Source organism: Martes martes, assembly GCF_963455335.1.
Source record: "Martes martes genome assembly, chromosome: 12".
In the NCBI taxonomy this organism is placed as follows: Eukaryota; Metazoa; Chordata; class Mammalia; order Carnivora; family Mustelidae; genus Martes; species Martes martes.
Genome location: NC_137900.1, coordinates 78,947,654 through 78,970,929, shown reverse-complemented (window position 1 = coordinate 78,970,929; position 23,276 = coordinate 78,947,654). Strand labels below are relative to the sequence as shown.

Below are 23,276 nucleotides of genomic sequence, written 5' to 3'. Positions count from 1 at the left end.
CCATAACAATGGAGAAATCAGGTCCATAACAGCCCCACTGAGTAATGGTTCTTCTTGGATACACCCAATCACAGGGAGCTCACCACCCCTTAAAGCAGGTAGCACCATGGTCCATGGGGAGGTGCTGTGCTCCAATGGGAAGGACCCTGGGTTTGTCACGGATCTTTGTGTGTCCTTGAGCTCTTTCTCCTCTGAGCTTCCGTTTCTTCTTCTGAAATAGGGGGTTTCAGTTCTTTGTCAGCATTCGGCGACTACTGGAGACTGCGGGTATAAAATGCTCAGTGCATTGTGGTTCTGTATTAGTAGTACAAATTGTTAGAATTATTTGTTTTGGTTTAAGGAGCTTTGGGGGCATCCTAATAAAGACACTGTTGGATTTCTAGAATTTAAAAAAAAAATTAATTACCAGGAAAAATACCTCCCTCATTTTATCCCTCATCTTTGGCGGAGATCTAGGATAGGGTCGGGTAAGGTGGGGGTCAAGGGTGAGTAAGGACTAGGGACGGGCCTAGGATGGGGACGAGGATGCAGGTAAGTAGGTGAGCCAGCAAATCGGCATTTGTTCGGAGCCTGTTACGATGTACCAGGCTCTGTTCCAGGCTCTGAAGGAGTCAGAATAATAAAGACCATGGCCTCAACCTCAGGAAGCTGGCATTCCACTGGAGGAGCTTATATTCCAGGCTGGAATCCAGGAAGGACCAGGGTTGGAGAGAAGTGAAGGGTGGAGTGATGACCAGTTATGGGGGGTGAGGGGCAGAGGTGATGCCTTTATACATGTCTTGGTAATCAAAAGGGGTAGCCTGGTTTTTTCGTTTGGACATCATGCCACCCACTGAATGAATGGTACCCACAGCCTCCATCAGACTGTCCTGCTGCCCTCTCTGAGGATGGGCCCCGGTTGCCAATACCCACACCAAGCCTGCCGTGAATCAGGACCAGCACGAAGGATGGGGCAGAGGCTACTGGGCCCCAAGCATGTGGCCATCCTGTGCAATCTGGTTTCTCCTCCCTGACTCAAAACATGGCCTGTCCTTCCTCCCCACCCTTCCCAGCCTTTCTAGGGGAAGGATGGGACAGGCAGAGCAGATAAACAGAGAGGACATATTTATAACAAAACAACCTGGCTCCAGTAGACATATATTTGGAGATCATGAATATTTTACTTTAAAATGAAAGCTTCTTAAAAAAATTACGTTATTCCTGAAAAGGCTAAGGAGGGAAAAAAAAACAAAAAAGGTTGACAGTAATGGACAACTTTAATACTGCAGTAATGTCCAGGAAGAAATCATTTGTTACAATGAGATTCTCATTTTCATCTTGGTATCAAATATCTCTTTAAGTGCCTCCTCACCAGGGGACAAGAGAAAGGGACAGAAAATGTGCCTGCCATTTGCAGAGGATACAAAACAACAATATTAACTGCTGATGTGACTAGCATTTCCTTTTCATGTATTTCTTCCTGATTGTAAACAAAGAGAGTTTTCAATGCTTAGAGCAGAAAATTTAGAAAATGCAGATGAATATAAATCAGTAAACAAGAATCCTTGATACCCCCACCACCCAGAGTTAACTGCTTGCTAACATTGTGTTGTTTTTGTCTTTGTTTATTCTTTGTCTATACCTGTGTTTCCCAAAATACTTTCCATGGAACATGTGTTCCAGTGAACCCTCTTGAAAAATGGGATTCCTCAGTTGAAAAAGTTTGCAAAACGCTCTACACCACTACCTTCACAGAGCTTTAGAATGCATAATAATCTAGATAAGGTGCTTAGAAATTATAGATTTTTTAAAGTCTTGTTTCACTTTAACTCGGTCTTACTTGAAATGTGAGCTTTTCTATATGAGCACAAGTATCTCAGGAGATCCCTATGTGCATCCCATTTTCCATGTTAGGAAACAGTGGTCCACACAGGGGTCAGCAAACACAAAGGACCAGATCCTAAATGCACTAGGCTCTGCAGGCAGCTGTTCATCTCTGCTGTCATCGGGAGCTGGTGCGTGGAGGATGGGCTGTGGTTTGCTGACCCCCATTCTGCATGCTGCAAGACTTCCACTTCTGTGGCCTTATTCGAGTCTCCCAATGCACCTGTGAAGTAACGTCAGCATAGGTAGCCATAGTATCCGAAGGGGAAACTGAGACACAGAGCCGTCTAATGACCCATAGCGAGTTGCCTGCAGGGGTAAGCGGAATCATAAATCTACTTCGGCTTGCTTGCAAGCTGTTGGGAAGAGAAAAAGCAGGATGGGGGCTGAGATCAGAGGCTGGGAAGAAGTCTGGAGGCAGCTCCAGGTAAAGCTGTTGGTTCCAGTGAGAGCCCGCACGCGAAGGCTGAGCGCCCGCCTGTTTAGAACCAGTGGCCGTTCTGCAGAGCCCAGTTTTGGTGAGTGTTCTCTAAATGCTGGCCTCCCGTGACCTTCTCTTTCTGCCCTACAGGAGATGTCAGGTATGACGAGGCCATGGGCTACCCTATGGTGCAGCAGTGGCGGGTCCGAAGCAACCTTTACCGTGTGAAGCTCAACACCATCACCCTCTCCGCAGGTGAGGACCACTTCCTGGGCAGCCAGGGGGCTGGCGCTAATCCAGCACATGTTCCCAAGGGCTTGTGCTGTGCCAGGTCCTGGGCTGGGGATGCTGAGGGAGTGAGGCCCGGGCTTCCCTGCCAGGAAGGAGCTCTCGGGGAGGGTGGATGGACAAGCAGACAAGGACATCCTCACACTGCGGTAGGTTCTACGCAATAGTGGGACAGTGGAACCCCAGAGCAGGGAGCTGTCCTGAGGAATCAAGAGGGGCTTCCTGGAGGAAGGGGTACCATAGCAGGGAAGAGTGAATGGGAGAGGGGGTAAATGACAATCTAAGTCACATTTATGTTCTATATATTTCAGGCTTATGGATTATAAGTTCTTCTGGTCTCTTCTGGATGATTTCCTTTCCTACCCATCTCCTATACAGCAGTAACACACACCCCTCCAAGACGCAGACACACACACGGCCCCCACTCTGCCTGCCCACACCCTGTGTGTCAGCTGATGAGCACAATTCGTAATTCTCAGAATGGGACATGTTCTTTCATGCCTCTGTGACTTTGCACATGCTCTTCCCTCCGCCTGGATCTCCTTGCCCAGGGAATGCTGGGATAGTCCTGCGATACTGAGGGACCCCTGCTGCATTCTCTACTTCCCCCAGAATAACTCAAGGAAGTCTGTGCAAGCAACCACCTGTATGAATGCACCAGTGGGCTTGATTCACGTCTGAGCCCTGTATGTTTCCCCCACTGACCCAAGAATTGCCGGTCATTTCCATATCCCTGTAGCCTGTATTCCTATAGTCTCTGTAACAGAGAATCAACACAGGGTAGGTAGTCTTGTTTGATAAAGGAATAAAAAAAATGAAAACTAAAAAATTCGGAATGAGTGAAGGACTCTGGAAAGATGGGGTGTTTTATTCTGGCTCTTCCTCATAACACTGCCACTGGGTTATTGTCCAGGTGCTTCCTCTGTATTTGCAAGCACGTTACTTATCTTCTCTTTTTCAGTATCATTTGGTTCGTGAGCAACACAAAACTGTCTTAGCCCAGGAATCAGAGGACTCTCCCATATGGGAAGTGCAAATAGTAATTACTGCGGACATTGGCCAAGCACTATATAATGTTTCATATCTTAGGACGTCTATCAGTCCTGCAAGGAAGACATCATTTATCCCATATTTTTTTCAGATAAGGAAACTGAAGGGCAGAGCAGTTAAGTAACTTCCCCAAGGTCACACAGCTATTAAGTGGCCAAACAGGAGGAGAGCAGGGATTTGTTTTTTTTTTTTTAAGATTTTATTTATTTGAGAGAGAGAGAGAGAAAGCATGAGAAGGGGGAGGGTCAGAGGAAGAAGCAGACTCCCTGCCATGCAGGGAGCCCAATGCGGGACTCGATCCCGGGACTCCAGGACTCCAGGATCATGACCTGAAGGCAGTCGCTTAACCATCTGAGCCACCCCAGTGCCCAGAGAGCAGGGATTCGATTGCAGTTTTATCTGCCTGGAGAAAGAGCCATGGGTCATCTCCATGGTGTTGTCATTTACTAGTTAAGAGAAACAGTCTCATCATTAACATTGCTGTATTAATTATCCAGTTGCGCACATTAACAGATTGGTGGAGAGGGGCTGTCCTAATCAAACACCCATGCTTTAAGGCATGTTTCTGTTTTGCCCACCACCCACACCCTCGCACCTCACTTGCGAATCAGACTGCGATGTATCTGTTAGAATTACAAAGGTGTATCAGCTTTAATTAATCAGTGATGATGCTCTTGAGAACCCCCTTATAAATCAAATGTTGGCAAATTAGAGTTCATGTTTAATGTTGAAGGAGAGCGTGCTTGCTCTCTTACAGTTTACTTTGATGTGACACAGAATCCACTGCTCATGTGATAATGGTGATTGGTGTTTCCGCCATGTCCCGGGAACTGTGCTCTTGTACCTGGTTAGGGCAGGGGTGGGGAAGGGTACATGTGCACAGTCAAAGACCAGCGGAATAGAGCTTCTGCTTTCAATGTAGTGTCCACTGAAGGTGCAAAGCATAGGTGCCCCTGGCCAGGATTGTGTGAACAGCTTCTTGGGAAGGTGAGGATGGCTTTCCGGAGCCTTAGAGCATAGGGATGACTTAGGGAAGAGTTGGGGAGGCCATTTCTGGTGAACGGGGGTGTGTATGTGTGTGCATGTTGCAGTTTGGGGACTGTGAATGAAGAAAGGATGGTGGAAATCTCAGGTCACATTTAGGAGACCTAAAAAAGCTGATTTGGCTCATGTAAAGCCTGATGTAGGAGGCTCACTGGAGATGCCCTTGGAGGCCTGGAACACCAGGTAAGGTCATTGGTAGGCTGGTCATTGGTAGCAGGAAGGAGCTCAGGCAGGTCTTAAGGCTCTTGGAAGAACAACTTGGTGACCCGCCTGTTGGAGGAAGGAGTGCGGTGGGGAGCGGTGGTTATAGAGTGATGGCTTTGTAGGTCCCATGCTAGGCCCTGATGACCTAGGTCTTCTTGGCACAGGATTAAGGGAAATACAGCAGCAGGGAGGCCCTTGACAAAGTCAGGAGCCAGAACATACCACTGTTCCAGGGAGGCAGAGGCAGAAAGGGAAGTAGTGTTCTTGGAAGCCAAGCCAGGGATCCGATCCCAGGACGTCAGACTATCTGCTGATCCGGGGTCAGGGCAGCCCAGGCGCTCCAGCTGTGGGCAGTTCACGCCCTGGGTGATTGGGTGCAGTGGAAAATGCATATATTTTGGAGTGAGAACAGAAGGGGGTTGGAGACTGAGCTCCTCTGGCCGGGGGACCAAGGAAACCATCCAGAGTCTGAGCTTTGACTTGCTCATCCACAGTGGGGGTTGCAGCATTGGGGCTGAGGCTAAATTGGAACCACTGGGGGAAACAGCAGGCGATGTGCTCGGTGCCCATTAGCTGCTAGGGACAGACGTCAGCTTTGATTTCCCGATGGCAACTTTCAGGTCCCATGGTCTCGGTCGCCAAGCTTGAGGCCTTCCTCTACTGTTGGTTCCCTCTCGGTTGTCTCGTGCATCTACCAGAGAGAGCAACCTTTGCTCTGCGAGCGAGGGGAGGTTGCTGTGCCCCTTCAGACCGTGCCAGCCATCAGGCTGATTGTGGGGTAACACCAGCTCCAGGCTGGAGAGAGCCCCTGGCCTCTTATAATCCGCCAGCTACCGGCCTCCCAGATCTGACCACCTCTGTGTCCTCCTCCTCCGTGCAGGCTTCACCAACGTCCTCAAGATCCTGACCAGGGAGAGCAGTCGGGAGGAGCTGCTGTCCTTCATCCAGCACTATGGCTCTCACTACATTGCAGAGGCCCTCTACGGCTCTGAGCTCACCTGCATCATCCACTTCCCCAGCAAGAAGGTCCAGCAACAGCTGTGGCTCCAGTACCAGAAAGGTAAGGCTGCGACAAGCTAGATCCTGGCTCGGCCATGCCGAAGCTGTGTGGCCTTCGGCACACCCTGCCCCTCCCTGGGCTTCAGTTTCCCCACGGACAGGATGAGGGGTTGTGTGATGATATCTCAGGATTCTTTCAGTTCAGGCATTTTCTGAGACCCTAAGGTGGTGGGCTGGACTCCAGCACTTCTGCCTTGTACAGCAGGTTCCTTGTTTCCAGCTCTCTCCTCTGAAACCACCATGGCGGAAGAGTTGGAGGGATGGGAGTGGCGTCTCCTTGACACCTCCTTCTCTCCAGGCTTCTAGGAAGAGCCCAAGAGGAGCTCTGGCCATTCTGGGAGGGCTCACTTTGGGTCTCAGGAGACAGTTTCCTGTCTCTCCCGTGGAGAAGCTTCTATCCTCAGGGAGGGTCACCAGATAGTATGTCCCTGGGAGCCTCAGCTTTTATCAGAATTGGCATTCCTCGGGCTAGATGGGGGAGACCAGTCCCTGCCACTCACCTTCGGAGCGTCATTCCCTTCCCACCTCAGTTTTTCCCTTCTGTGAAATGGGCGCTTAAGTAGCCATTCCTGTCCACTTTCCACTTGAAAGGGAAGCAGTTAACTGTCACAGCATTTTGAGAAAGACAGAAATATTCCACCTCTGCCTTGCGTATTTTAGCAGGCCGGTGTATTCACATCCCCATTTCACAGGGGAGAAGGTGAGTCTCAGCCACGCCAAGTCGAGTGCCCATGGATACACAGCTAGTAAGTAGCAGGGTGAGGATGGCTTCCTGTTACCGTTATTGTTATCCACTAATGGAGAAAGGAGAGCTCTCGATGGGCAGAAAGGGTGGGGAGCAGTGTTAAAAATGCGCTCCCCACCTTCTTCACATGGCCCAGCACCCCCATCTAAGGAACCAAATCAACTTAAACCATAGACTGTGGGAGCCACAAGAGACCTTATGAGTCTCCCTGGACTTAGCACCCCAAGTTTGCAGTTGGGAAAATTAAGGCCCAGAGGGAGGAGGAAGCTTGCTGAGTGTCACTGAGCTCCACTGGGGGGTGTCCAAGACAAAGTGGGGTGCTGCTCCATGATCCCCATCCAGGGCTTTTCATGCTGGTCCCAGTGCCCCTGCCTTTGCCATCTCCAGATCCTTTCCTCTTGCCCCCAGGGGCTTGCACCCCCCACCGTGGTCTCACCCCTCCCTGCCTCCTGTGTGCAACTGTGTGGGGCACGGGGTGGTTTATAGACGCGGGGGACATAATTGAGTTGTCTGGGAATAGCTCTGTTTTTTATGGCTGCGACAATGACGGTCTTTAAGGAAGTGCATTAAATCAATAGAAGTCTCGTTGTCCTACCCTATAAATAACGTGACACATCATTAAGCAGGGCAATAAGCTTCAGGACTTTGAAGTAATACAATTAGGTTATGTTTATAAAAACCTTCGCTCACTGTGGCCACTGAACTAACCCGCCTCGGCCCGCACTTGGGGCCAGGGACACTACTGTCATGCTAAATACCACGTCATCTCTGTCCTCAACTGCTTCCAGGCCTTGGCCTGTTTCCCTCCGGAAAGATCCACTCCTTATGCAGGGGATGCGTGGACTCTGTGGCAAGTCAGATGGGCTGGGGCAGAAGGAAAGCCCACAGAGCAGCTGGGGCCCCCTTCAAGACGCCAGAGCCTTCCGGGTTGCCACAAACTTGCTGGGGAAACTTGGCACAGTAGCTTTTCTCACTGGGCTTCTTGTCTGGAGGCACGTTTCTTGCTTCTGTCATACGCTTGCTCCCAAGAAGAGCCCAGGGCTACGCGGAGGCCACCTTCACACTTCTCACTCTCACCACCTGCTGTGACCTAGATGACCCATGAAGCACTGCGGTTGTATTTTTTTTAAAATGTGGGAGTGATGTTTGCGAGGGGGAGGCTGAGAAGCCCAGGGATGTTCCCGAGGTTGGAGGAACTCTGAACTCAGAGGTAGTGGGTGACCTTTCTCTCCGCAGCCATCCGCTCTGTGTCATGGGCACGGGCTACACGAGGGGCTCCTGGGAGGTGGGTCAGGATGGGTCTGGGTTTGGAAGCGGGTCACTCTGGGGACAGAGCTGCGGGAAGAGGTGCTGCGAGTGGGACAGACAGGCGTTCAAGTCCCCCTGTCTATCCTTCCGTCCCTGCTGGATAGCCTCGGGCAGTAACTTCTAAGTTTCTTTTTCCTCATGCGTTAAAAGGGGGATAGGAATTCCCTGGCGCGGCTTTTGGAAGAACGAAATGAGATAATACAGGTAAAGTGTCTGGTATGTAGTCAGCACATGAAAAATGATAGCTTAGAATAAAGCAAGACTCGTCGGTCACAGCTGAGGAGTCTAGTCCTGGCAGGGCTCCTGCCCACGTGTGATGCTCCTTAATCTCTCAGAGATGCACCTGTGTCGCTAGAAAAGGATAAATATTCTTTCAACCCAGAGAGTGGAGTGTGGAGGGGTTCCTGGAGTCTTTGAAATCTATGTTTAGCTCCAGGTGGTGGTGTGTCCTTGATTGGAAGGACCAAAGCTGGAAAGAAGTTCCAGGAAAAGAGGCCCAGTAGGGCGTGAGTAAGAGCACATTACAGTGTAGTCCTGTGTGTTCTCCCATGTACCCCTTGAGGCAACGAAGGCAAGAATCCCACTCACCCCTCGTCTTAGCCCAGGAAACCTGAAGCTTAGAGAAGAAGAGGGGCTCTTTGGGGTCACAGTGTATGAGCGAAAGGGAAGGTGTTTGAATTCCAACCTGAGCACAGTGCTCCCTGCCCCCTAGATCTGGTATCCACGGAAATTAGAAACAAATGTCCCAGGCTTTCCAGGTTTACTAACGATGGGGCTCTTGTTCCTGCTGTGATCTGGGGAAGCCACTAGAAATCGTTGGAAAGCCCAGGGGTTCGGGACTGAATGTGCCTGATTAAAATATTCCCATGAGAGGTTTATTTGACTATTATTCCCCTAAGTGTTTCTCAGTGTGTGTTCCACAGGAGAAAAAAAAAAGAAAGAAGGAAAGAAAGAAAGTCACATTTATCATTCATTCATTCATTCTCTAATTCGTTAATATTTTGTAAGTGCTGCTTCTTGGCAGACCTTGTGCCTGGTGCTGGGGCACCGCGGGAGACGAGATGTGGACGCTGTCCCCGTGTTGTTCACTCCCCAATCTGTTCTAGACTTCTAGTGTTTCACCACTTTTTTTTTTTTTTTAACCCACTGGTAGACAGTTGGAAAGAAGGACGGGGAGGACTTGTGGTAAAGAACCCAGTCACTGGGGCACCTGGGTGGCTCAGTGGGTTAAAGCCTCTGCCTTCGGCTCAGGTCATGATCCCAGTGTCCTGGGATCAAGCCCCGCATCAGACTCTCTGCTCAGCAGGGAGCCTGCTTCCTCCTCTCTCTCTGCCTGCCTCCTCCTCTCTCTCTGCCTGCCTCTCTGCCTACTTGTGATCTCTGTCAAATAAATAAATTAAAAAAAAAAAAAAAAGATTCTTTCTAAAAAAAAAAAAAAAAAAGAACCCAGTCACTGCCATGTGATGGCCCATATCTATTATTTCCTGTTCCAGTTCTGATCAGTTAGGGAATGGCTTATCTAGGCCACTCTGTGGAGGTCATGGAGCCCACTGGCCAAGAACGTTAGGATCCGTTGGCAATGGCTGCTGTGATGCAGAGAGTGGGGGTGGGGGTGGGGGGTCTGTGTATCGTTTTCCCTGCAATGGGGCAGAGCAAAAGCGAAAAGAACAGACCCACCTTGTGACACTGATTCCAGGGGGGCGCTGGGCATGCCAAGCAGGACTGGAAAGATCTAGGCAGGGAGGTGGGGTTTGCTACCACCAAGTGGATCGTCTCAGGATTTCGCCAGTTTGGAGGGGACCAGAGCATTGAACAGATCCGTTAGATGGTGCCTGTCAGAAGCCAGGAAGACCTTAGAAGTAGCCAAAGTCATCCCTGGGCCCTCCAGGCACAGCAGTGCTTAGCGTGGACGCTGCTCCAGCCTGTGAGTCCCCTGTAGCCCTCGACTCTGCTCCCAGGCCGTGCCCCAAGCACCACGTGAAGTTTTCAGTCTCTGGCCTTCCGCTTAATACTTTCACTGCACGCTGCTGTGTTCCTGATAGGTGTGTATTTTTAAAAAGCTACCTTTCTCCCAGTAAACTCTTTGGCTTGATAGTCACATATACTGCCCAGCTGTGACCTTGATGCGTGTCTTTTTATCCTAATTATGACATAAGAAGTTACCCACCCTGTAGCTAGCTTGGATAAAGACTTTGTCATTTGGAAGTAAAGCGGAGGTTTTGCAGTCAGATGGACTCGGGTTCAAATCCCAGCTCTGCCTCTTACCAGCTGTGGGATCTTGGGCAAACTGATTCACTCTCTAGATCACTTTCTTCACATGCAAAATACAGGCTCCAACGAAAGCACAGCCCATCAGTGGACTCCTCTAGCACTGAGCTGGACACCTAGTTATTATCTTGATCCAATGCATTCCCTCCCACCACAGCTGCCACATCTGCTCTGGTAACTGTGTTTCCTTTCCAGGGGTGTGTGTGTTTGTGTGTGTGTGTGTGTGTGTGTATGAGAGAGAAAGACCAACTGAGGGAGGCAAGGAGGAGTCATGAAAACACAGAGAAGTCAGGGCTCCTGGGTGGCTCAGTGGGTTAAAGCCTCTGCGTTTGACTCAGGTCATGTTCCCGGGGTCCTGGGTTCAAACCCCACATCTGGCTCTCTGCTCAGCAGGGAGCCTACTTCCTCTCTCTCTGCCTGCCTCTCTGCCTACTTGTGATCTCTGTCTATCAAATAAATAAATAAAATCTTAAAAACAAAACAAAACACAGAGAAGTAGTTAAGTGCAAAACAGAACACACCACACACACACACACACACACACACACACACAAAGGAGAGACAAAGAAAGTGTAGAAGAGAAAAGGTATGCAATTAATATGACTTTTCCTAATTTATAGACTCCATGACCCTGTGAAATGACATTTTCTAGTGAAGGTTACACTGCTCTTGAGTTAAGATTGGGGCAGTCCATGGTATACAGATGTCCTTAGAGATAAATGCCTGTTGCCACCTTTAAAAGATGTTTTATCTCAATTATAATTTCCCAGGACTGTCGGAGGGAATGAATTTCTGCATTTCCATTTGAATTACAGCGCAGGTTTGACTGTCAGCTCAGCATTCCTAGACTATTCTTTAAAGGAGTTCTGACTGCTTGAAAGGCAGCCCCGGGGTTAAGGTGGGGGGAGGAGAAGGAGATAGTCAAATGTCACCTCCTTTTCTGAGGACAGTTGTGGCCAAGGGGCTGATGTGGGCTGGAGAACTCTCCTGGGCTTTCAGTTTCCTGAGGGAGCTCGCTTCAAAGACAGCAACCTGACATGAAAGCAGTTGTTCTCAGAACCGGGACTGCCTGGGTACTGGTTTACTATTCTGTAGATTGAATCATCAGGGGGCAGTTTTCAGTTCCCATTTGCTTGACCTTCTGTTGGCGTTTGACAGAGCTGACCACTTCCTGCTTGAGGCACTGTGTTTGCCGCCATTGTCCCCGATCTTCTTTGTGAGTCCCCTGCCTTCCTGCTGGCTTCTCTGTCTGCTTTGCCGGCTCACCCTCTTCTACCCACCCCCATCCATGGGACTTCAGAGGACCCTGGCCTGGGCCCCCTCTTCCTGGACACTTCTCTTGTGGGGATTCTGTTACTCTCCCTACATTGGCGACTCCCACTTTATACCTCTGCCTCTAAGCTTTCCTCCAATATTTGCCATTATGGCAGCTCCCTTGCCCGCCCAAACTCTGCTCCACACAACCTGGTGGTTTCCCCGTGTTCGAGTGAAATGTGCCATGATCTGTTGGTGGCAGAACCAGAAACCGGAGTCCTTCTTCACATCCTCCTCTCCCTCACGCACCCCATTTTCCAAATCTTATCCATTTTCATTCCCAGCTAGGGCTTGAATTTGCCCACTTCTTTCCATCTCTCTGCTGTGCCCTGGATCAAGCCGCCATCGTGGCTTGCCCGGACTCTAGCGCTGGCATTTGACCTGGACCCTTGGCATCCACTCTTGTCCCCCCGCAGTCCAAACCACACAGCAGCCCTGAGGACACGGATCAGTCGGTGCTCTCCAGAGAGACAGAACCAACAGGTTGGATGGTTGGATGGATGGATGGATGGGTAGATAAAAGTCTCTATTGTATATAATATTCATATATGAGAGAGAGAGAGATTTGTCATGAGGAATTGGCTCATGTGATTGTGCAGGCTGGGAAGTTTCAAGCCAAGATCTGTTCAGCAAACTGGAAATTCCGGAGAGCTGATGGTGTAAGTTCCGATTCCAAAGCTGGCAGGCTTGAGACCCAAGAAGAACCAATGTTTCCGTTTGAGCCCAAAGGCAAGAAGAGAATATTGTTCCAGCTCAAACAGTCAAGAAGGAGGAATTCTTTCTTACTCCTGGTGAGGGGAAGGGTGAACCTTTCTGTTCTATTCAGGCCTTTACCGATTGGCTGAGGCCCAGTGAGATAAGGGAGGGCAGTCTGCTTTACTCAGTCTGCTGCTGATCTCATCCACAACACCCTCGCGGACACCCTCACAGACACCTCCAGAATCGTGTTTGACCACATCTCTGAATAGCCCATGGGCCAGTCAAGTTGACATATACAATTAACCATTAACAGAAATACCATCACGCTTCTTCTTGGATGAAAACTCCCAGGTCCTTTGTCATTGCTCTGAGGCTAATTTCCAAAATCTTCCCCCATGACCTCAGTGCCTTCCCAGATCCCCGGTGTCCCCAGCCAGTCTGCTGCAGGCTGTCTGTCTGTCTGTCACACCCAGCCTCACACAACCTTTAACTATGGCGGCAGTCAGGGATCAGAGCCCGGCCACACTCATCTAGGCCAGGGTCCCAGCCAGGTGGTGGGAGGTGGTTGCATAGCCCTTTCCCTCCCCCGGCTTCGTGGCTTCCATGCAGCCCTGTGTAGGATGCCTCTAGCTCTGAGGTAGTGTTTCCTTGGAGAGTAGGGAGGCCAGAGGAGGTTAAACGTGAGCTGGACACTCACTTGTCTGCAGCACGCCAGAGGAGAGAACTAACTTAATTCTCCTCAGAACCTTGCAAGAAGACGATACAGGATGTGGTTCATTAAACACAAATAGGCCCATGAGACTGCCATTTCCACCAGATGAAATTACCAAAAAAAGCATTTGTTCCCTGGTTTAGATTGAGTCCATCTGGAACAAAACACCCCAGTCGTCTTCCTATTGGTGCATACCAAGAATAATAATCCTTCGCAGGGCTCCGCGCAGAGCGGCTCACCAAGCACTTTCACGTACATTTTTTCATCCAATTTACTCCTCGCATGGCAAGCCTGGAAGGGAGGCATTGTTATCTGCATTTTGTGCTTGAGGGGAGCGAGGCTCAGAAGGGTAAGATGGCCTGAGGGAGTTCCCAGCAGGGAGCTTGGCAGAGCAGGGATTTGAACCCAGGCTGCTTTCATCACGACAACCCGTGTTTGTTCCTACCACTGCAGCCTCAGAGGACTCTCTAGATGCTGTTATCAGGCCCAAGGCGACCGTTTGCACTCTTGTTCTGTTTCTCTTATCCGCCCTCGAAAGAACTGAGGGAAGCAAAGACTCAGAGCGTAGGCCTCAGGGTGGGCAGGAGAGGAGATACTCTACGCACCGATACCCCTCTGTGTCACTCGCTTCTCCCTCTTAGTGGCAGCATTATGAGGCAGAGCTAACCCCGAGAACGTCAGAGCTGGAAGGAACCTTGGCACTCCTTGAGCCAGGGTGAGCTTCTCTTTGTGGGCTAGTTTTGATTACAAGGTAGTAAGTAGCCACCTGGAGTGCTCCCTGAAAGAAATTCTGGGTCAGGACCAGGCTTGGTGACAAGAATGCAGTGGTCACTTAGCAACACCAATCGTGGCTGTGAGAGAAAGAAACTCTTGGGTAAGGTCTTTCCCATCCTTAGCCAGGCTGGCTGTTCCTATTCAACAGATGGGAAGGTTGAGGTCAGCTTATGCAATCGGTTAGACCCTGCAGTGGCGAAGGGGGAAATTTAATAACTAGCTTGCAGCATTTTTTGTTTTGTTTTATTTTGTTTTTGGTCTTTACCCTCCTGAAAACTCAGAGCATTTTCAAAGACCCTGGTTCCCCAAGCCTCCCACCTCCTCAAAGATGGGAGAGTCACTGGTTGACAGACCGCACGTTTTCTTACTTTAGGGTACACGTGCACACACCAATATATCACTCCTTGAAGCATGGGAGGCTGCCCCTCTTGTCCTTCCAATTAGGGAACTGTAAGAGATTGATACTGTTGTAAACTAGTTGTTCTGACTCTAGTCAGACAGGGGCTAAAACCACTCTTGTTCCCCTACCCCAGTCCTATTCCCAGGAAAGTGATACAGGGACTGAGGGAGTCCGATGGGACCCTTCTCTCCCAGCAGTCTTGCACTAAGAATGTGGAATTTCCCTGGAGATGAATGGGAGGCTTTTGTATTCTCTCCGCCTTCAACTCCTTAGTGAGAAGAAGGTCTGCAGGGAACCCAGGTGCACAGAGGGGCGCTTTTGCCTTCCCCAGGACCTCAGCAGCAGGCAGAACCTACCCACCTGAGAGCAGTCTCACTCAAAGAGCCCACTGCACAAGGGCACCTTCCTTGCCACTCTCTCTGTCCTTCCTTCATCCCTTGTCATTACTCCATCTTCCCACACTACTGTGTCCAGCCCCAACTGTATGTCAGGCTCTGTATTAGGGGCAGAGGCTGCCAAGGGTGAATGAGACCCACTTCCTGCTCTCAGTAAGCTCACAGTCCAATGGGAAAGACTAACCAGTGAATTTTTGGTAAAGGCTATGACAGAAGAAAGCGTGTGTGTGTGTGTGTGTGTGTGTGTGTGTGTGTGTGTAGGGTTAGGAGAGGAGGAATCCAGGCTGGGAGACTGGTCCCTAACCATGTAGGGTGGGTGAGAATTTCCCCAGAGGAGAAGACATCTCAGCAGAGTCCTGGAGGGTGTGGGCATTTGCCACCCGGGTGATGGAGGTGGATTGCAGGGGGCAAGACGCAAATCTGGGGGTGTGAAAAAGCCTGGTGAATGCTGAGTCCTCTCAGACCGGTTAGGAGCAGTAGTTCCTGGACGTTTTCGGATGTTTTTGAGGGATGTCACTGGCCTCTTTTTTCCATCTTCGAATGTCTCGGCGCCTCAGTCTTCAAGTCGTCAGAGAAAGTGCCATTGCCTCTGTCCCCAGCTGAGTACTCTCATGCACCGGAGAGGCTGAGTCTCCAAATGCCTCCAGAGAAGTCAAATCACCGGGCCAGTTTCAGAAGTACCCGGGGAGTAGTCAGAAAAGCATCTGACCCTTTCAGGTTGTCTTGAAGATGGGACGAGATCACGTGATTAGTTGGCTTATAGTAGGAACTCAACACAAATCAGTCATCGTTGCCCACTCCTTATCAGAGGAGTACCTATCAACAAATACCAACACACACATTAGGTGTGTGTGCATCATCTATCCCATTTGCCAGATGTGTGACGCAAGACAAGGCATGTTGATTTTGAGTCTCAGTGTATCTTTAAGATGGGTATAGGGATGCTTGCTTCACAGTATTGTTATGAGAATGAACTGAAACAATGATTATAAAGTGATTACCACTGCACCTGGCATATAAGAAATACTCGGGAAGTGCGAGCTATTATTATTATCATTTATTATTGTGAGACACAATCGAGTCAGTGGCGATTATCATCACCATCAGTTTTCTAAAACAAAAGACATAATGGCGTAGCTCTTTCCAGTCCTGAATACAGAGCCTAAGATAAACCTAAAGTCACGGCCGTTTCTCACTCAATGATTGGCCAACTTGAATTTGAGTCCTGCCTGAACCTGGGGGGGGGGGTGGGAATAGAAAGCAGATTTATCAGAAAGCTCAGCCTGGAGCCCAGCAGTGGGGCACAGGGTTGCCTGTTTGCACAGCTGGATGCCAAGCTCGGAATGCACTCAAAGAATGTGTAGGGCTGCGTGTGTTGGGGAAGGGGATGGTAGAGGAGCAGGCAACCATGTCTGATGTGTATAGAGTTCTTAGTGTGGACCAATTAATCACATGATCTTATCTTGTGCTTCATAAGAACCCCCACAAGGTCCATCTTCCAAAGGAGAAAACTCGTCTAGCTTAAGGTCACATGACTGGTAATAGGCAGAGGCAGGATTCTATGTGACTCCAAGGCTCCCACGCCCTGATCCATCCCTGTAAGAACAGGTGCCACATGCTGAGAACCACTCTATGCCAGCAGGCACTCTGGGCACTTCGAGTGCACGATCTCATTTATTCCTCACAACGACCCTCAAAGCTGGTGCCTTTCTACCTTGAAAACTGAGAATCAGGAAGTGCTGGGTGGGAAGGGGGATATATATAATCCAAAGGCAAATAGCCCGTTGAGGTACTTGCTCGTTTCCTTTCTTTCTTTCCTTGCTCCGGCCCTCTCACCGTATACATTTTGCTGTTACTTAACCACAGTGGGCACTCCAGAAAGAGTGTTCCTGTCTTAGAGGCATTTCTCCTCCTTCTAAAACAGGTAGAAGTGGTTGATCAGGAAGAGTGAAAAAAGAGGCAGACAGATCAGCAGGATTCCAGCCTGCCTGGTGTTGGTCAGTGGGCTTGAGACCCTTGTTTTCTGGCGACACCTTGGCTCTGGGTCAGGGTCCAGGCTTTGATCCAGGCCTTAGAGATTGACTTGACTATCGATCCATTGGGTAGGAGCTGCCCTTGGTTGTTTTTGTCTGACACATAAGCCCTAGATCCCAAGCGTTCCTCCTTGAGATCCTTGGGGTCTGTATTTCTCTGCTTCACATCTTCACATTTCACAGGTGCCCAAGGAGATAGAAGGCTCCTTTTAGAGATCTTAGCCCAAGCAGTCCCTGAAGTCGGGAGCATCAGAATCACTGAAATTTGCAGCTGGAAAGATCCTTAATTCAATAAATCTATTAATATAGATGGTGAAACGGGTAATGAGAAACTTGCTCAGAGGGAACTATAAATTAGTGACAGGGTTAGGATTCAAACCGGCTCCCCTTTCTCCCTCCTCCTTCCACGAAGATGTGCTAAGATGCAATTCAGGAGGCCCTGTGCCAAAGGTATCTCCTTTTTGTTTGTGATTGGTTTATTGAGATACAATATACATACCATGTATCATGTATCAAAGGTATCTTTTTGAGCCTTCTCTTCCAGTGGTGGTTTTGCACAAAGATAAAATTTAGGGTTCCCAGAAGGAAACACAACTTTCCATGACTTTATTGTTGAGAAGATTCTCCAAGGAAAATGAAATCTGAGGTAACCACTCCTCCCACCTTTCAATTACATCCCATTTTCTGTTGCAGCTTACTGTCCGTGATTCAGGGAGGCAGCTGGGGGGGAGGGGCACAAGGTGGCACAGCCAGCTGGTGCTAAATGTGACACAAAGTGTTCATTTTTACCAGGCTGAAAAACCAGGCTGCCCCCCTGCCCTGGTTTTGTCCAGCAAGTTTTAGTGCCTTCTCTGTGCGAATGCAGCACTAAATTAAATGTGGCTCTGCCTTCACCGAGCTCAGTCTAGACTTGGAGAGAGACAGGTAATAAGGAGATCACAATGCAATGTGTAAACGCTAGGAGGGGAGAAAGCACCAAGTGTGGCCCCGACACCCGACTCAAGCTGTGGGGTGGCTCCGGAAGGGCATCTCAGAAAACCAGCAGGAGGCAAGATTTAGGTAATGTAGGTGGTTAAGGAGAGGCAAAGTATCAGGGGGCAAGAAAAGCATGTACAAAAAAGGGCCCTGAGATAAGAGAGGGGAAAAAAGTATATGGAGCAGTCTGCTAGGAAACAGTACCGAGATAAACGTAGGAAGATAGAGGGGCAGAGGCCAAATCCCACTGAATGTGTGGACCACGTTAAGAAAGCATCCTTTCCTAGGAGCAATTAAGGTCACTGAAAGATTCTATTAATATTGTTTGCTTTTTAAAATTTGATTCTGGCTGGTGCAGGGTAGAGCTTGACTTGGGCTTGAAGGAATGCTAGATTGGAGTCGGGAAGATCAGTTAGGAAGTTGCAACCTTGATTCAGGAGAAAAATAATAGCAGCTTAACATTTAGTAGTCATGCAGCGGAAGAAAAAAAAAAAACGGGTGAGAAATGGTGGCACTGAAGTGTTTCTTAAAGTAGAACAAAAGAACAGCAGGTGTTGGAGAGCTGAGCTCAGGTTTGAGTATGTTGAGTCTGAGGTTTCTCAGGGACATTTTCATTGAACATAGCAGCCCACAGCTGACAAGGTAGTTGGCAATACCATGTGGGCAGCTGAACATGTACCGGTCTGGTGATCAAAAAAAAAAAAAAAAAAGATAAGAACTGAAAATGCAGGTTTTGGACCTAGTTGTGTAGGTAATCATCACAGAAGACAAAGCTCCCAGTATAAAAATACAGTTCCCCCTGTTCCCGTTGTGCAACTTGTTTCCTCCTGGAGCAACTTCCACACACACACTCCACGCCCAGTATTGTTTCTGACCTCTGACTTAGAGAGGCTTTGTTTCATTCAGAGAGGCTGTCCACACTTCTCCTTTCTGGCCGGCTTTTACTTATGTAAAATGTTATGGGACACCGAGGAACAGTCCTAGTGCATAGTACGTAGGCTGGAGTTAACACCTCCCAGTTCACGGAGGAGGGAAACAGGCCTATGCAGCCATCATCACCAGAGCAGAAGGAATGAATATATACTTCTAAGGTTTTGGCTTCATTATTTGCACCTTCCATTTGGCCTAGAGTTCAGTAGTGAGCCTTTATGGAAGGTCCAGCGATAGTGTGCATTTGTGCATGCGTCACACATTTCCTCCCATCAGTGTAAGTTTCATTCTCCTGTATCTAGCCCCTGAGTCAAGGATCAGTTGAGACAGGCATACGTGTTCCCTTTCCACAATTCAAGCCATGATATTTCTAATTTATTTCTAACACTTTAACAGAATCATTAGATTTATTCAGCAAGTTCCAGATCCTTGGACTTGAGAGTTTTTTTTAGTTTAAATATGTTGTGTCTTTTCACAAAAACACATTGTCTTATTCATGTGGTTGCTCATAAATTACATTCATGAAAATTAATTTGTCATATTGTGAAGTTGTTTTAACATTTATCTCCAAACATTTGTGGTCACTTGAAAGTAGTGGGATGGACTCCAGCCTGGTATGTGGTTCAGAGGAAGGAACACACCCAGGTATAAAAGGATTTAACGCTCACGTAATGAAGCTTTCTGCTCTCAAGCAGGTCCAAGGTGGCTTGAGAAAACAAGGAGGGGACACTGGCTTGGCTTGTGTATAATGGGTAGGGGCGTGGAGTAGGGTTGAGGTGGGTTGCCGTGGTCCGAACTTCCCTCTGGCACCAAAGTTTGCCAGATGAGGGGTTAATGGGGAAGGGGTGAATAGTGGGGCTTGAATGCTGTCAGAATTCAAGCATCAAGTATGGAAGTCAGAATTTTTATTACAGTTCGCTCTGGATGTTTGACTACTGAAGTGTGCCATGTTTCATTTAACTGAACTTGAACTTGTATAAGTAAAGCAATATGGTACTCTGTGAAGGCTGCAGTCTGAAAGTGGTAAGGGAAATGAAAATTCTACTAAATGCCTTGTATTAAGAGCCCAACATTATATATTTTGAGAAGTGAAGCGAGTGTGTTGGTCACTATCAATAATGTCTGGAACTCTGAAGGTGATAAGTGTCTTAGTGAGGCATTTTATTATGGATTTAGTATGTGTAAAGATAGCTGCAATCTTGATTTATGTTTTGGGTTGTCTGTGACACAAGATATTCCCAGAAATCTTTTCCCTGAAGAGTCAACCTTGGATAGGGAATTGTTGCTGCCACTGGCTGGACCAGAGGAGCACATGACTGGCAATGGCCCAAGAGTCTGTAGAAATGTTGAGATGGGGCTGACTGCTGGCCAGGGCACCCAGGGCAAAGAAGACTGCATGAAGTTTGGCTACTTGTGCTGACTCTCAGGTCCTGTCCCATTATCAGGAACATCCCAGTTAAGGGCGGAAAAGTCACAGCTTTCCAGCAAACTCCATCACATATGATGGTGATGATACCACCTATAAAGTATATAAACTGCTTCTCAGTTGGTTGATCCCAGGGAACTCCTCAGATAGCCAAGGGGTCTGGAAAAGGAGGGGTCCTTCTCCAGCACCGGGGCACCTGGCAAAGAACTGAGGATGGAGGGGCACACTGTCCTACAGGGTGCTGCTTCCATGACCCAAGGCATAACGGGCAGCTAGGGACGGACTGCCACAGGCTCAGTGTCTGTGACAACCAGTCTTTGTTTCTAGGAGAGTCCAATATGCAGCCAGCAATCATCCTCTAATGCCTTATGTTAATTTTTGTAATTATTTGAATAATGAATATTGACCTGGAGGAAAAATCCTTTTATGCTAGCCATCTGTAGGAATAGCTAAACATGCCTATTTGTTTTAAAATACACATACATATGTATATCTATATACATATATATAGGTATATATGTATATAATTATATATAAAATACATAAAATATTTTTTTTAATTATATATATAAAATCTTGACTCCATTTAACCTCTCAAAAAGTGTCAAGATGGCATCCTGACTACTTTAATCAAATAACAAGCTTTCAGGCTTTCTGTGCAGCTTTCCTTCTGGGATACAATACTGTGAGTTTTGCCTCTGCCCCTCCAGCAATCCCACTTTCCCTCCAGTAGGTTTTTCATTAAGAAGCGGAGCAGGGCCACTGCATCCCCAACACAGGTCTGCAGTTTCCCCCAGCATTAACTTGAAAATTTTACATCAGTGCACCATGAGGGGATGTCTTTGCCCCCTACAATGGAAGTCCCATTTTCTGAGCCCCTTAAATTTTCTGAATTCGGTACTTTTGCATATGCTATCCCATTTATAGTTTTTAATTCTCACAACAGCGCTTTAAAACATAAACTGCCCTTGGCTTCTACCAGATGAGGAAACTATAGTTCAACAGAGTGACAATAGCTAGTAAGTGACCCGTGGTTACAGTAAGTAGGGTATAGTAAGAGATTGGACCAAAGTGGGGCCGATTATTACAAAGTGCCGGTTCTTTCTACTACTTGAAATACAATTCTGGCAAGAATTATGCAAAAACACCAAGGCAAAACTCAACAATTCTAATTGGTTAAAAATTAAAATCATAGAGCTAAAAGGGATTTTACTGATGATCATAGTCTAACCTCTTTCCAGACAGGGAAACTGAAGCAGAGGTTATGTTGATCACCTGAGGCCATACAGGTAGGTTGGAGGCAGAGCTGTGATTCTGACCTAGACCAAATCTAGTGACTTTCCCACTTGAATACATTGCCAGTCCCAGAGCTGCCTCACTAACTTCAGACTTAGCCAAGGTAGCATGAATATTAATGATATTGACAAGATATAGCCATAGGTCTGGAGTGTAAGTGTGCATTTTGCTGAACAGCTCTCTACCTCACCACTGCCCTGCTTGTAAAATTCATCCAGGCAGCTGCTGTAATTTGTTTTGCGATCCCTTGAGGGGCTGTATGTCCTGAGTACAAATCAACAGCCTAGTCAGGTGCAAGAGAGAGCCCTGAGTTTCCTGCTAGGCTCTGCCTTCCACTTCCCTCCTACAGAGCTGGGTAACACTTCACTTTTAAGAGGCCATTAATTAGTACTAGATTAAAAGTACAGCTACTTAAGCATGACTTGCCTTACCCACAGGAACACTGTAGGACTCCAGCCAAGTTTATCCTACTGACTGGAATAATGGAGCATCCCTCTGTGGACTATCTCAGGCTGTAGTGCACATTGGGAGTGACCCTTACAATCACTCGGGTAGTGCCTATCTCTGACCTTTGAGGAAGTCCAGGTAAATATAACACTAGATTTCAAATATCTTAGACAGGAAAAATGGAAATAATTTGAAAAAGTAGGCACATTAACATCATTTATCATTATATTACTTTTTTTCTTTTCCGGGCACTTGGCATAGTGCCTGGCCCACAGTAGGTACTCAACAAGTATTGAACAACTCATTTCTCCAAAACCATAAATTCTATATAATTACGCAGAACGATAAAGGGAAGCCAGGACTTATCCCATCTGTAAGTCATTTGTTTGCCTTTAGTTTCTCATATACCTTATTAAAGGACTTACCTAAGAATACCTTTTTATCCAATGTAAGGGAGTGTGTTAAGAAAACTAAGATTAGTGGACGCCTATCATCATTAGCAAGTCAAGTAAATGACAGCCAATTAAATACCTGAGGATATATATATTCTATGTTAGGTAGCACGCAAATTGCTCATAGCAATTTATACAATAATAGAAATGTGAAATAGGGAGACTGGTAATAAAAAGGAACAGGTGACCCAGGAGGAGGAAATCCCGGAGAAAAGTTTCAATTGGCAAGTAAGGAAGGAACATGAAAGAGGGAAAGTATCACTTGGAGGGCTTGGATAACCTCACACCACTTGTTTGAACAACTCAAGGAAAAGAAGGGAGTACTAGCTACCACTTACTGAGTATGCCCCGTCCTTTCGCATCTCTTATCTCACATCTTAAACCCTTCCTTCAGAAGATCATTTTCATCATTTCTTGGAAGGAAAAAGGTGAAATGCCTGGCCCAGGGCCACACAGAAGACAAGCAACACTAGAGTTTAATGGTTTTCAGAAAGTGTTCTGTAGATTCACAGGAGTTTTGCAAGGGTGCACAGGTTAGGTGAGGGAGCCCATTCTGCAGGCCCACAAACCTGCTTCAACCAGAGAAGCTGGTTTTTGATCTGCTTTACATAATAGACTTGCACTTAAGACTTTATTCGAATCAGGGCACCATTTCTTATAAATAAAAAACACACGATCAACAAGAACTGCTATAATTGAGGAAACTAGTTTCCTGGGGCTGTACGATGTATGTAATGCAGTCAACATGGTAGATAATTGAAAAGTGATTGCACTAAGCACAGCCTAAAATATTCACAATGAAGAAATAAAAACATTCAGACAACATTTATGCCCTTTTGGGTCAGCGGAGGCTGCTGTAGTCGAGGACTGAGGCACGAGTGTGGCTCAACAGTGGGTAGCCCTAAATGCCGAATACCCGTAGTGATCGAAGGCGCTGTCTTCCAAAAGCATCGGCTAGAAGGATTCCTGCCCCTTGACATCAAGCCAGTCTACAAGCCAGTCTGTGCTGCAAACTCTGTGCCAGAAGCCTCGACCAATGTTATTACCTTAGCAAGCCCCCCACTGACAGCAAGGACAGATCCCCGATGCCAGGTGCTATCACAGATAAAGTGGATCTAATAACTAGTGTTGTTCTTTGTGATGCACTTTTAATTGGATCAATTTCCTCTCAAT

The 23,276-nt window shown here is 47.7% G+C and overlaps 1 protein-coding gene across 4 annotated transcripts in view; it reads left to right on the top strand.

Annotated features, from left to right (window-relative positions):
• ASTN2 (astrotactin 2) overlaps positions 1–23,276 on the top strand; it is a gene marked incomplete at its 5' end in the record, with an annotated part of 861,701 nt that overhangs the window by 618,114 nt on the left and 220,311 nt on the right. For all 4 annotated transcript variants that reach the window (XM_080820162.1, XM_080820161.1, XM_080820159.1 and 1 more), the window contains 2 exons: positions 2,435–2,539; positions 5,751–5,930. In XM_080820162.1, the coding sequence (XP_080676288.1) occupies positions 2,435–2,539; positions 5,751–5,930 (285 nt within the window). The remainder of the gene's footprint in view (positions 1–2,434; positions 2,540–5,750; positions 5,931–23,276) is intronic.